Raw genomic sequence first — 15,156 nt, 5'->3', positions numbered from 1 at the left:
TTTTTTTTTTAAAGATTTTATTGATTTATCTGACAGAGAGAGACACAGCGAGAGAGGGAACACAAGCAGGGGGAGTGGGAGAGGGAGAAGGAGAAGCAGGCTTCCCGCCGAACAGGGAGCCCGATGCGGGGCTCGATCCCAGGACTCTGGGATCATGACCTGAGCCGAAGGCAGACGCTTAACTGACTGAGCCACCCAGGCGCCCCAATAAAAATCTTTTTCAAAAAAAGAAGGCACATGAGGGGCGCCTGGGTGGCTCAGTTGGTTAAGTGTCTGTCTTCCGCTCAAGTCATGATCCTGGGGTCCTGCAATGAAACCCCATGTTGGGCTCCCTGCTCATCGGGGAGTCTGTTCTCCACTTCCTTTGCTCCCACTTGTGCTAGCGCCCGCTCTCTCTCAAATAAATAAAACTTTAAATAAAAATAAGAGAAGGCACACTAAAGGTTCTTTTTGTTCCTTCATATGGCCTTAAAAGGAAACCTGCTGTCCTGCTCTGCAGAATAATATGAGAAATATTAATGGTATGGGAATAATGAAAAAAAAATATGCTTTCAATAATTAGAAAAACAAAAAAGCCAGAATTCTTTATAGTTATCAACTGTTTTATTGTCCTTTGAAGAAGTCTCACCCAATCTGATGACATGAAAAGAATCATTATGCTACGTGATAGACTTCAATCCCATCTTACCTGGTATCCACATTTCTAAAGAAGCTGCTTATTGCCTCATCATAAATTCCTTTCTAAAAAGAAAAAAGTATATATAACATTTGATTAAGTTTTGTCTCTTTCCCAAATGAAATCCTTTCGATTTAATAATCTCACAATACCGTAATGGCTGATCTTTGACTATAAGAACAACAACAAAAATGCTAGTTATCATAAAGTGCTTAGACTGATTCTTACTACCTAAAGAATAAATGCCATAAAATCTATGGGTTAAGTTTAGCAGAGGGTGCTGAAGAAAGGAGTCCCCATAGGATTGTAGAAGGTGCGTCAAACGAGAGCTTTGTCTGGATTCCTGGTGATCATTTTAAAGTTGATTAAATTCAATAATATAATACCACACATGTTACCTATTTTACAAAGTACTTCCCCAATACTATCTCATTGCTCTTCACAAGAATCCTGATAAAAATGAGACCCTGAGAATCAGGGAGACTTAAGACTAAGGTCTTTGGCCAGCATTTGTTCTAACGCCAACAAACGTTTAAAAACCAGTTTGTTCTTTCCTGAGAAGATCCCATACACCTTATGCCGGTCAAATAAAAGGTCAAATGCACTGATTCTTGCTTAGCCGACTGGGCCGGTACCTGGTTGACCGCGGCATGCTCCCTCAGCGCCAGATCCCAGAAGCAGCAGCCGATCTGGTTTCCGCACTGGCCGACTGCCACCAGCGAGAGGAGGGAAAGAGAGTAGCCATTAGGCGGCAAACAAGGCCACTCGGCTGCGCGGCGACGGAGTGCCCACCCTCCCGCGCAGCTTACCCTGTACGACCACCGACTGGGTCATGCTGCGGCGCGGCAAACGGAGGTACTAGACAGCCCGCGCCCACTTTCGTACTCCCTTGCAAGCCCCGCCCACCAGCGGCGCGCCTGGAGGAGCCGGGAAGCCGTAAAGTCACGCTGCCGCCGCAAGTCACTGCCGTCGCAACGCTCTTCCCTAGAATCAAGCTAAGTTTTTCCGTCAGAAGGGTGAGCTAAGGTACTTGCGTCCCACCGTTACCATAGCGACTGGGCCTCCGGACCGTGGATACTGCTGCTTGCCAACATCTTTGAGCTTCGGCAGCTCCGGAGGCTGGGGTAACTGTCGGGTAACTAGGCTTTGGAGTAGGATTTTATAAAATGTGTGTCTTTAAAAGTGTTTATGGGCTATCAGAGGTTTAGTTTTTGTTCACAGTCTCAACCCCCTGGGAGTTGGGTCAAACTCCGTTTAATCAGATTCCTCGGGACGCTCTGCTTTCGTGCGGCTATCCAACAAGTCCTTTCTTCTAACAGAAAACAGTGTCGATGAGCACAAAGAAACCCCAAATAGGCGTGTCAGGCTACAACCGAAACGAGGTAGTTTATACACTTTGACAAAAAAGCGCTTCAGAGACCCAATCAGTGTTCGTTGAAGCTGGATACTCCCGACATTAACTTCCAGGCCTTCTGGAGTATTCAAAAGAAATCAAGACATATATCCAGCTCCAGGAAGCCTACATTCTAAGATACACACGAAGTACTGAAACAATTTTTGTCTTACAATATTGTGTGGTGCTGACTGTAAGTTCAGTAGGATTCAGTGGATGAGGATGTAGATCAGTAAATAGAAGTCTAGTGGAAGAGATTAAATTAAAACTAGGCATTTGATTTATGTAAATTAGATGGAAGGAAGAAGACTGAAAAATCAGACATTCCTGAAAATTACCGAGTACCGAAAATTGTCAAACATTGAAAAACACTCTGAACTCTTACTGATCAATTTAGACCAGATTTCAATTAAGAACTTCATCACTTCTTTACTGAAATAATAATTTCCACAAATTCTGAGGAACTACAAAATCCTAGGAAGGTGGTGGGGGGAAGGTGGAGAAAAAACAATTAGGGTTTGTTAGACTCATCTATAGCACGTTCAGTACTGGAAGACATTGAAAATATATTGCAAAGTTCTGAGGGGGAATAAAATGTGTTCCAAGAAAATTATACACCTTTGACTTTCCAAGTTGTCACTTGAATATAATTAGAATTTGTGGGGGCTCTTTTTTATTCCTGTTGGCACACTGCATTTCTGAGCCCATCTCTCATATAACTTGACAAACACAACCATAGCAACCAACGTCTTACCAACAGTGTCTTCTAACCTCTTCCCCTCAAATTCAAGTTCATTAGTAAATAATCTGTCTTCTAGGTTATCACAAGAATTTTGCAAAGATTTTTCCCAATACATTTGCCACTAATAACATAAATAACTATGCTTTCAGCTTCCAGTAACAGTTTTCTTGTCACCTGCTGCCTGACCACTATGCTAATGACTTCTATTTTAGATTTTTGTTATGGCAGTTCTTAAGGCTGGACCTAAGTCTGTGTAAGTCATGATAAATTTTGCTAAGTTATGGTTACAACTAACCCCTAAATCTCAGTGGTGTAAAACAATAAAGGTTTATATTTTTGCACATGATCCATGTCTTTTGGGAGGTCTCTGTGGTTGTGCTTTATGTTTATGCCACTCTGGCACCCAGGTTGCTGAACTACCACTATTTGGTACATTCTTGGCTTTTGTGGCATAGAGAAGGACAACTCAAGAGAATCTTGCACTGCAGTTAATGACTGTTGTTAACTCACTGGCCAAAACTAGTCACATGGGCTCTGAGTAATCATAGGGGGGCAGGAATTGCAATTTCCAGAAGGCAGAAAGCCAGAAATATTTGATGAACAACATTTATAAGTATATTATAAGTATTCTCAGACATGATATCAGAATACAGCATTCCCTCTCCTTGAGTATGGACTAGACCTAGTAACTTCTTTCTTTTTTTTAAAATTTAATTTTATTATGTTATGTTAGTCACCATACATTACATCATTAGTTTTTGATGTAGTGTTCCATGATTCATTGTTTGTATATAACACCCAGTGCTCCATTCAGTACGTCCCCTCCTTAATACCCATCACTGGGCTAACCCATACCCAACCCCCCTCCCCGCTAAAACCCTCAGTTTGTTTCTCAGAGTCCATAGTCTCTCATGGTTGGTCTCCCCCTCCGATTCCCCACCTTCATTTTTCCCTTCCTACTATCTTCTTCTTCTTTTTTTTCTTTTTAACATATAATGTATTATTTGTTTCAGAGGTACAGGTCTGTGATTCATCAGTCTTACACAATTCACAGTGCTCACCATAGCACATACCCTCCCCAATGTCTATCACCCAGCTACCTCATCTCTCCCACCCCCACCACTCCAGCAACCCTCAGTCTGAGATTAAGAATTCCTCATATCAGTGAGATCATGTGATACTTGTCTTTCTCTGATTGACTTATTTCGCTTAGCATAATACCCTCTAGTTCCATCCACGTCGTTGCAGATGGCAAGATTTCGGGGTTTTTTTTGATGGCTGCATAATATTCCATTGTATATATATACCACATCTTCTTTATCCATTGATCTGTTGATGGACATCTTGGCTCTTTCCATAGTTTGGCTATTGTGGACATTGCTGCTATAAACATTGGGGTGCACATACCCCTTCAGATCACTACATTTGTATCTTTGGGGTAAATATCCAGTAGTGCAATTGCTGGGTCATAGGGTAGCTCTATTTTCAAATTTTTGAGGAACCTCCATACTGTTTTCCGGAGTCGCTGCACCAGCTTGCATTCCCACCAACAGTGTAGGGGGGTTCCCCTTTCTCCGCATCCTTGCCAACATCTGTTGTTTCCTGACTTGTTAATTTTAGCCATTCTGACTGGTGTGAGGTGGTATCTCATTGAGGTTTTGATTTGGATTTCCCTGATGCCGAGTGATGTTGAGCACATTTTCATGTGTCTGTTGGCCATTGGATATCTTCTTTGCAGAGATGTCTGTTCATGTCTTCTGCCCATTTCTTGATTTTTCTTGATTGGATTATTTGTTCTTTGGGTGTTGAGTTTGATAAGTTCTTTATAGATTTTGGATACTAGCCCTTTATCCAATATGTCATTTAAAAATATCTTCTCCCATTCTGTCAGTTGTCTTTTGGTTTTGTTGACTGTTTCCTTTGCTGTGCAAAAGCTTTTTATCTTGGTGAAGTTCCAATAGTTCATTTTTGCCCTTGCTTCCCTTGCCTTTGGCGATGTTTCTAGGAAGAAGTTGCTGCAGCTGAGGTCGAAGAGGTTGCTGCCTGTGTTCTCCTCTAGGATTTTGATGGATTCCTGTCTCACATTTAGGTCTTTCATCCATTTTGAGTCTATTTTTGTGTGTGGTGTAAGTAAATGGTCCAGTTTCATTCTTCTGCATGTGTGGCTGTCCAATTTTCCCAACGCCATTTGTTGAAGAGACTGTCTTTTTTCCATTGGACATTCTTTCCCGCTTTGTCGAAGATGAGTTGATCATAGAGTTAAGGGTCCATTTCTGGGCTCTCTATTCTGTTCCATTGACCTATGTGTCTGTTTTTGTGCCAGTACCATACTGTCTTGATGATGACAGCTTTGTAATAGAGCTTGAAGTCCGGAATTGTGATGCCACCAGCTTTGCTTTTCTTTTTCAACATTCCTCTGGCTATTCGGGTTCTTTTCTGGTTCCATACAAATTTTAGGATTATTTGTTTCATTTCTTTGAAAAAAGTTGATAGTATTTTGATAGGGATTGCATTAAATGTGTAGATTGCTCTAGGTAACATTGACATTAGTAACTTCTTTCTGATGAACAGAGCTCAAACACAACCCAGCAGCCATCCTGAGTTGGGGAGACAGAACTGAAAATTCTGTGGGACCAAGGCAGCTATAATTTTCGGAGCAGAATGCCAGAAAGGAGTGAGTATATAGAGAAAGCTCTGGAGATCTTCAGGGAATTTCTCTGAGCCTTAAACTGAGTACTGATCAGTATATGCATGTGGGGAAACTACCCAAGACTGAGGAATGAACCACTGGGAAGAAGCAGGCAGAACAATTTTGGGGGTTCACACAAGGCTGGGACTAGTTTACATTCCCAGTATCTTTAGTGGAAAAGCCCTGTAATGTCTGGGGGTGTTGAGTACAGTAAGGATATTGCCTTAGTAATGGAGAGAAATTAGCCATAGATGAATGGCTGTTCTGATCTAGCCTAGGAGAGCGTAAAATCAAGCCTCCAAAGGGCCAAGCTATTTCCAAGTAACTGTGTCCTAGATTAAAACTTGAAAGTGCTTAGAGAACTAAAAATAAAACCAGCATTCAATAATGTGAAATTCTGCCATTCGATGAAAAATTGCAAGATAGGTGAAGATGTAGAAAACACTCCATATGAGGTTAAAAAGAATCAGTAAAAGCAAACCAAGAAATGGCACAAATGAAGGAACTGGTAGACGAGGACATTAAAATAACATAAATATACTTGATATGTTCAAGAAGGCAGAAGGAAGCATGGAAAGATTAAGAAGAGACAAATATAAAAGACCCTAATCAGACATCTAGAGATAAAAAAGAATGCAATGTCTAAGATGAAAAGTACACTGGATGGAATTAAGAGCAGATTAGACATTGCAAACAGTAGAAACTATCCAAAATAGAACGAAAAGAGAATAAAAGAGGATGAGTGAGCTATGGGACAACTTCAAACAGCTTTATATACCGTAATTGGAGTTCCAGAAGGAGGAAACAAAAACATACTTGAAGAGATCATGTCTGAAAAGTTTTCACATACGATAAAAACTATGAACCCACAGACCCAAGAAACTCAATGAAACTTTAGACACAGGGAACAGGAATAAAACCACACCAAGCACATTATAATCAAATTAATACCAGTGGCTAAGAAAAATATTAAAAGCACCCAGAGGAAAAAAGGACACACTACATGTAGAGGAACAAAGTTAAAAATAAAAGCAGACTTAGAAACAATGCAAATCAGAAAACTGGAGCAAAATCTTTAAGTACTTAAAAAAAAGCCCTGCAAAACAAAACTTGACAGGATTTTATACTCAGCAAAAATATTGTTCAAAAATGGAAATGAAAAAGTGGAGATGAAGTAAAAACATACAAAACTGGAATGAATTGATTGCTAGTAGACTAGAACTGTTAAATGAAAATCTTCATTCAGATAAAAGGAAAATGATGTTGGAGGGAAATCTGGACTTACTGAAGGGGACCAAGAACACTGAAAATGATAAATATGTGGGTAAATATAAATATGTGGGTAGATATAAAATTTTAAAATTTTCTTCAAAAACAGTTGCTTGAAGAGAAATTTATAATGTGTTGTGGGGTTTATAATATATGTAGAAGTAAAATGTTATGATTAAATAATACAGGGTGGGAGAGGGGAAATTGTTCTTTTAGCGTGAGTTTCTTTCAGTGTAAGTTTCTTTTAGTGTATGTGAAATGGCATAATGTTATTTAAGGCAAACAGAAAAGTTAAAAATGTTTACTATAAACCTTAAAGTAACCAAAAGGAAAACATAAAGTTGTAAAGCAATTAGCCAATAATGAAGATAGAATAGATTCATGAAGTATACTCAGTTGTTTCAAAAGAACAGAATAAGAAAAAAGGGAAAAAAGAACAGCACAAATAGAATACAAATAGGCAGAAGGCATACAAATTCAGTTATATCTATCACATTAAATGTAGATAATTGAAACATGTTAATTAAAAGTCAGAGATCATCAGAGTAGATAAGAAAAAGCAAGACTCAACTCTTCTGTTTATAAGAAAACCACATTGAATATAAAGACCAAATAAGTTAAAAGTAAAAAGACAGGAAAAGATACATTATACTAACATTAATGAATAGAAAGTATCTATATAAATTTCAGACAAAGTAGATTTCAGGGCACAGAATATTACTAGAGATAAAGAAGGATAGTTTTTAATAATAAAGTTGTCAATTCATCAGGAGGACATAACACCACTAAATATTTATGTGCCTAATATCAGAGCTTCAAATTATATGAAGCAAAAACTGGCAGAATAGAGAGACAGATACATTCATAATTATATTTGGAGATTTCAACATCCTTATTTCAATAATTGATAAAGAAGAATACAGGAAATCAGTAAGAATGCAGAAGACTTGAAGAACTCTGTCAACCAAGTAATTCAATGATAGAACACTTCATTCAATGACAGCAGAATACATACTCTTTTCAAGAGTAGGTGGAACACTTACCAAGATAGTCCATATTCTGACCATAAGCAAATCTCAATAAATATAAAAGAATTATAATTATATGAAGAATGTTCTCTGCCAGCAATGGAATCTAAGAAATCAGTAAAAGAGAACTAGCTAGAATAATTCCATATAATTGAAAACAAAATAACACAGTTCTAAATAACTCATAGGTCAAAGAAGAAACCAAGAGGGAAATGGAAATTTTTAACGGAAGGTAATGAAAATACAACATTTCAAAATTTGTGGAATGAATCTCAAGTAGTGCTTTGATGGAAATTTATAGAATTAAATGCTTATTTCAAGAAGGTAGGTCTCAAATCAATGATCTAGGCTTCCATTTTAAGATACTAGAAAAAGAGAAACAGATTAAGCCCAAAGTAAACAGAAAAAAAGCAAATACTAAAGATTGGAGAAGAAATCAAATAAAAAACAGAAAATTAACAGAGAAAAATCAATGAAACCTAGAAAGTTTCCTGAAAGATTAAAATTCTTTTGTGAGCTCCCTTGCTCATAAAGTCTTTAACTTGGGTTCATGTTCCTGCTTGGTTTAGCCTCTACTTATTTCTCTGACCTTATTTTTTTATTTTCTCTACCATGGTTATGCTGGTCTTTCATATTTTCAGTTGTCTTCTCTACTGGCACATGATCTTTGCACATGCTGTTTCCTCTGTTTGCCCCATCCTCAACTGTCTCGATGTTTTTACTTCCCACCCATTTTCACCTAGTTGATGTCTACTCGTTCTTTAGACTTAGGTTTGATATCCTAGTCTAGGGCATATACTACCCTACCTGTAAACTCTACTAGGATAGACACTGTGTTTGTTTTGCTCAATATTTTATCTTCAGCACTTAACATATGTCTGGCTCATGGTGGATTCTCAGCAAATATTTGTTGAAATGGGTAATAGATGGGTAATAGATTTATTGTCTTAGGATATGACAAGTTTGAGCATTACTCCTTTCCTACATCTCATAAATCAATATTCTGAGGATTGAAAGATTATTATTACTCTCAGGTTTATGAGGATTAAGAGAGAGTATTTAGAGATTTCACCATCTCCAACAACCCCCGCCCCCAACATCTATACTTCACATATTCATCCATTTCTCTGTGAAGTTCTGCTGGAGAGTTAAGTTCATTTTGTGATGTATTATTTCTCTAGTGCTAGAAAGTTTCATCATTAAGGCTACGGTTTGGTTTGTTTCATTGTACCACCCATACCAAAAAAAGAAACTTGGTGCAACTTGTGCCAAATACCTAGTTTAAAATCATAGTAAATTAGAGGAATTTATGAATATTTCACATGCAGATACTTCACTTTGTAGTTTAAAAATATATCAATGACTAAAAAGTGAAATCAATGCTTCTGCACTCTGATTTCAAGAATTATGCACAAAGATAAAATAATGTATGCTGGTGGAACTTTTGTATTTCAGACACTGGTTTTATTACATGTTAGATTTTTTTTATTCCTCAAAACAACTCTATGATATAGAAATTCACACCTTTTTTTCAGGTAGACTTTTAGTGATTTGCTCAAAGTCTCAGAGTTAACATGCTGTTAAAATTCAAACCTAATTTTCATGTCAAAACCTACCATTTTTCCACATGGACCTCCACTAGAAAATGTAAACTATTAAAAATTTTTGCCATCCTAAGGATCAAATGTTTAGGTCCTAATGATACATTAGCTAACAATGGCTAGCAATTATTTCAGTTTGTCTAACTATGACACAGTCAGTTAAATGGTTTCTCTAAGCTAAAATTGTGATCAACTATTCACACATAGCACCCTAGTAAGAAAAAGAAGGTAGAGGTAAGATTTTGTCCATCAACTAAATTATGTAAAATGCCAACTTCCTGTAATGTAAATCATATAAAAACAGAACAGTGGGAACTTAGAAAATGTGGGTAGTAAAAAAGGTTTTCATTAAATGAAAAAAAATGCTTAATGTCATTTAATAGTTTGTCATCAACTATGAAAATTGAAAAAAAAGATTAGCTGAAGAGAAGTGTTCTGGCTTAAGGGTTATACTTTAGTATTACATTCCATGAGGTAAGCTATTGCTACAGAAGTTGGGAGAGGGGAGGCAGGGGAGGGAGTCCAGAAGATAAGTTTCATCTTGTTGCTGGGGCTATGAACTATGAGACATTTTATTCTTTAGCAGATAGGAACCTATGTGAAAGAATTCTGATGTCATAATTTTGGGGTGCCACTGGGACATTTGATCATCATTCCTTTGGCAAAGATGGTACAAACAGAGGAGAGCCTCAGGGTCCAGGGAACAGAACAGAGAAGACAGTACAAGATGTATTCTTGTTTTCTCAGTTGTCCTCATTTTTGTCACTTGGGAATTTCAAGGTTCTTGGGGAAATAGAAAAGAAGAGGTAGTCCAGGCATTAGGGAGAAGATGTAAAGAATCCCACATAGGAAGAGCCATAGAGAAATTTGTAAAGGTGCAGTTTGAGGCCTTTGGTGTGGGATGAGGACATAGTTAGATTGGATTAGTTTGTATTAATAGTTAAGGGAAAAACTGGAAGATAAAGATAATGAAGAAAATGGGATATAAAGTGAGAAGAATCTCATGATTTTGTACAGATTAGACTGTAGGCGTAGAATATAAGTAAATTCATTCATAGATTAAAATATTTCATATCATTGGAGAATAAGGCAGTGACAAGAATAAGACTGTCAAACAAACTTCAGAGATAATTCTTTGCTGAGTTTCAGCTTGCTGCTGGAGCTATGAATTGTGACATTTTGTTCTTTAGCAGGTAGGAAACTATGTGAAAGAATCTTCTGATGTAATAATTTCTGGGTGTCACTGGAACATTTGATCATCATTCCTTTGGCAATTCCAGCCTTCTATGAAAGGTCAGTAGAAGCAGTTGATTTATTCACCTCTACAGGAATCAGACTCAGCCTATTTTGGTAAGTCTATGTATCCTTGATCAAATTAGCCAGAACTTAATATCTACGTAAATTAGATAGTTATACTAATCCATAGATTTTACTGTAGTTCTACTAACTTGTCATTGAGCATACTACTTTTTTTCCTTGATAAAGGAAACACAGTCTATAAAAACCATTATATATAATATTCAAATTCCTAAACTTTAATAATTTAGTTTTATTATTACCACAACAGACACTTAGTTATTAGGCATAGAATACTGTTCTAGGCATAAAAAAACAGTTATAAGACATATTTCATTTTTCCTGTCTTTTGAACACATATAAATTTATACAAAAGTTATTAATTACTGTGTGCCAGCCACTGTTCTAGGTATTAAGGATTCAGTGAGTGGTGACAAAGGTAGGCATGAAACGGAGGCGGGAGGGGCAATGATTAACTAAAAACTTTTACAAAAAATTAGGGCGCTGGTTCTCAACAGGGCATGATTTCTTCCCCTTCTCCACCAGGGAACATTTGGCAATGTCTGGAGACATTTTTGATTGTCACAGCTTTGGGGGAGGGGTGCTATTGGTGTGCAGTGGGTGGACGCCTTGATGCTACAAAACATCCTACAAAGCACAGGCCAACTTCTCTCCCCAGCAAAAAGCTATCTGGCCCCAGATGTGCATGGTGTCACAGTTGAGGAATCCTGAATTAGAGTGATAACTGTTACAAAGCCAAAATAGAGAGTGCTATGAAAACTTCTATAATGGAGTGGTTATGGATGGCTTCTCTGAGAAAGTGAAATGTAAATTCAGACTTAATGAATGAGTTGGTCCTAGCAAGTAAGGAGTGGGGAGCAGTGGGGTGGGGAAGATTTCCAAGTAGAGGCAATAGTAGGCAGTAAAGAGCTTATTTTATATAGTTGTGTGTGTGTATGTGTATCATACTTATATCTGACATATACATTATGTGTGTGTTTGTGTACCCAGTAGCATCCGCTGGGTACTAATAGTTAACATTTATTGAGCACTAACTATGTGTTAGGCACTGCATTTTACATGTATTACCTAATTTAATCCACACTATTACCCTGGAAAGAGATACCATTATTTCCGATTTATCCTTGAGAAACATGCTTGGTTAAGTACCTTGCTTAGGATTACATGGTCTGTCCAATTCTCCCACTTTCTTAACTAATGTGCTGTAAATATACAGAGGCGGGGGGATGAATGATCATCAGGAACAGGATTAATGGAACCTATCATGGAGGATGTGAGGCTCGGCTCTACTTATAAGGAAGAGAAGGGCTTGACAGAGAGGCAGTGGGGAGTGGAAGTAGGAGCTCAAGCTTGTTTATTGTTAACACTCATTACAAGCAAGCTGGGTTTTTTTCACATAGCAGAAATAGACTTCAGTAATGTTAACCATAGGGCACAGTTTACTTCTACCATCTAATGGCTGTTTTATATTTGTTGCTAGACTTCAAATTGTATGTAAAGGGGAGTTGTGTAATATAGCATTTATATGCTTCTTAGATATTTTGAAATGTAATTTCTATATGTTTCTATATATCTGTAGATATATAGAAAGTTTCTATGTATCCAAGACAAAATAATAACATTAAAGACTCCAAAGAACTTTTTGAAGACAACTCAGCCCTATGCCATTATTTTAACTTTCTAATCTAGGTTTTCAGTGAATTATGCCTTTTCGGTGTGGGACCCAGCCAAGGAGGTTTCCAGTGGAAGGAGGAGATTCTTCAACTGGGCTGGAATCCGGGCTGAGCTCCAGTGCTGCCTGTCATGGGAAAGAGATGTCACCAACTAGGTAAGGTCTGCTCATCCTGATGACTGAGGAAATGCATAATGGCTATTATCAATATAAGCTTTAGTTGGTGTTCAATATTAGCAAGAAGAAAGTCCAGGACCATTAAATTAATATTAACAAACATTGCTTATGAAATTAGTATTAACAGATTACAGGTTTTCTTAGCGCAGTCTGTTTTTGGTACCTCTGTTAAGTCTCAGCGATAGACCAATTCTTTTTTTGGTAAATTTTTAGCTAGATTTTTGTTATTGTTGTTGTTGATAGTTACAAGAAAGATAGCATTCATTTAAACAAGCAAATCTTTAGGGCTACTATATGCTAGGCATAAGGCTACAAATATGAAGAAGACCCCAACCTCAGATTTAGTGTCACTTTGGCTTTGATTTGACTTTTAGCAGAAAGATAGTAATATAGAGTATGGATATTTTATAAAACAAAATCATTTTCTGCAAATTGAAGAAAACTATGAAGAATAGGATTTGTTCCACTTTTCTGCTGCTTACCGTAGCAAAACATCAAATACTACATTGTTAGATTTCTCATGGCTTAGAAATTTTTAGAACACAGATTTGAGCTTAATAAGGCAGGTACTTTAAAAATCAGAGTTATTCAAGGATGCAGTACTATTTTGGGAAGTACTAAGCACTTGTCTTTAGAAATGTCTGAGGTTAGGTGATTATCTGGTGGGAATGTTGGAACAGAAATTCAAGCACTAGAGGTATTTTTGGACTAGACGCCATTTAAAGATTCTTTTATTTTATTTTTTAAAGATTTTATTTATTTATTTGACAGAGAGAGACACAGCGAGAGAGGGAACACAAGCAGGGGGAGTGGGATAGAGAGAAGCAGGCTTCCCGCAGAGCAGGGAGCCTGATGTGGGGCTCTATCCCAGGACCCTGGGACCATGACCTGAGCCAAAGGCAGACGCTTAATGACTGAGCCACCTAGGCCCCCCTAAAGATTCTTTTAAACCTGAGATTCAATCAACATTTGAATAGTGTATGGAATAGCATGTTCAGTTTTATATTTTTCCACAAATATTCTAGTTTTTAGATCACTCAATTGAAGTGATTTTAAGGTGCCTATATGCATAAATTGCCTATGTTTACAACAATGCACTCCCCTCCCCCCGCCTTTTTTTTGCCATTTAGCAATGGAGATTCTTCAACTGGGCTGGAATCCGGGCTGAGCTTTGCATACCTTTCAAAATGATCATCCAGAGGGTTATTTTATATTTATAAATTTCCTGTGACTAAGTGTATGGCAACAACCACAATTTCTTTGCAACATAAGTCTAAAATGTCTGGCTCATCAGTGCCACTGTGTTATAATTATATTGTGACATTCAAAGCTTTCAAAATGATTTAAAACAGTTGATATGCAAACTTTGCTGCTCTGAAAAAATTTCCTCTTTAGTATCAAACCACATGTCATTTGCTCTTTTATTCAGGCAACTCCGAAGATGCCCTGGAAGTCATTGCCTGACAATAACTGATGTTCCTATCACTGTCTATGCAACAATGCGAAAGCCACCTGCGCAAAGCAGCAAGGAAATGCATCCTAAATAGCATCATTAAGCTTTTTGTAGAGGTTTGACTAGGTCAAGGGTAATGGGCCAGTATCATCTTATGATCTGATAAATAAAAGTGGTGGCACCTTTGGATGATGACAATAGTGGAAATATTTTCTTTTACTAGGAAAAGACAAAATGTCTTATAAAATTTGTAGTGATAAGCCATCAGTTATGTTTGATAGATAAGACAGAATAATATTTCACAATTAGAAAGTACTTTAGAAATCATTTTGCTCACAGTGGATCATTAATATCAATAATTCAAGATGAAGGTTAATCCACCTTGATTATCAATCATGAAGGGCCTATTCTAAATAATTAATGTGTTTTAGGCTGGTTTCCTTTGTTTATATTCGGGTTGCCACTTAGCTGAATCCTTTCACTTGAATACCCTAAGCCAGTTTCTGGCTTGATATCTTTTTATTTTTTTTTTAAGATTTTATTTATTTATTTGACAGAGAGAGAGATCATGTGAAAGAGAGAGCACAAGCAGGGGGAATGGCAGGTAGAGGAAGAGGGAGAAGCAGGCTCCTCGCTGAGCAAGGAGCCCAATATGGGGCTTGATCCCAAGACTCTGGGATCATGACCTAAGCCGAAGGCAGACACTTAACCAAACTGAGCCACAGGAGTCCCAATAAATTGTAAACTTTAGAATTATCTCTAAAAGCAAATTATAACAGAGAGTTAATACCCAATAGTGGAGATAAAATGGAATAAATATCATTCAATCCTAAAGAAGCCAGAAAAAGGGGAAAAAGGAAACAAAGATAATGAATTTAAGCCAAATTATATTGATATTTACATTAATTACAAAAAGTCTAAATACTTCAATGAATAGGCAGAGATACTCAGATTGGCTAGAAAAGAAGATGCTATCTACTTGAACTTACTTTAAATACTAAGAGACACATAAATTAAAAATATAAAAGGTAAAATAGATATACCATGTAAACATTAATCAAAAGAAAGTTGGAATAGCCTATATTAATAATAGACAAGACAATTTTAGAACAAAGAATACTACCAGGGATAAAGAAAGG

General features: G+C 37.2%; 2 protein-coding genes across 9 annotated transcripts in view; one reads left to right on the top strand and one right to left on the bottom strand.

Annotated features, from left to right (window-relative positions):
• Positions 1 to 1,581, bottom strand: part of TUBE1 (tubulin epsilon 1) — a 17,045-nt gene extending 15,464 nt beyond the window's left edge. For 3 of the 4 annotated variants that reach the window (XR_004299998.1, XM_032408038.1, XM_032408040.1), the window contains exons 1-3: positions 1,486 to 1,581; positions 1,312 to 1,385; positions 689 to 741 (exon numbers count right to left, since the gene is read on the bottom strand). Coding sequence is in view for 3 of the 4 variants with exons in the window: in XM_032408038.1 (XP_032263929.1) it covers positions 689 to 741; positions 1,312 to 1,385; positions 1,486 to 1,510 (152 nt within the window). In the remaining variant the exon portion in view is untranslated. The remainder of the gene's footprint in view (positions 1 to 688; positions 742 to 1,311; positions 1,386 to 1,485) is intronic. The other variant, XM_032408039.1, reaches the window with a different exon arrangement.
• Positions 1,582 to 1,699: 118 nt separating this feature from the next.
• Positions 1,700 to 14,592, top strand: FAM229B (family with sequence similarity 229 member B). Of its 5 annotated transcripts, none has more exons than XM_032407391.1 (4): positions 1,700 to 1,800; positions 10,592 to 10,748; positions 12,405 to 12,543; positions 13,994 to 14,592. In XM_032407391.1, exons 3-4 carry the CDS (start codon positions 12,419 to 12,421, stop codon positions 14,109 to 14,111), a joined length of 243 nt encoding a protein of 80 aa, XP_032263282.1. In that variant the 5' UTR covers positions 1,700 to 1,800; positions 10,592 to 10,748; positions 12,405 to 12,418; the 3' UTR covers positions 14,112 to 14,592. The 5 variants fall into 5 exon arrangements, with proteins under 5 accessions (XP_032263282.1, XP_032263284.1, XP_032263285.1 ...); XM_032407393.1 differs by having other exon boundaries at positions 1,702 to 1,800; positions 10,589 to 10,691; XM_032407390.1 differs by having other exon boundaries at positions 1,706 to 1,800; positions 10,589 to 10,748.
• Positions 14,593 to 15,156: the final 564 nt, after the last annotated feature.

This window comes from Phoca vitulina, unplaced genomic scaffold, assembly GCF_004348235.1.
Source record: "Phoca vitulina isolate PV1807 unplaced genomic scaffold, GSC_HSeal_1.0 scaffold9, whole genome shotgun sequence".
In the NCBI taxonomy this organism is placed as follows: domain Eukaryota; kingdom Metazoa; phylum Chordata; class Mammalia; order Carnivora; family Phocidae; genus Phoca; species Phoca vitulina.
This window is presented reverse-complemented; position numbering and strand designations above follow the sequence as displayed.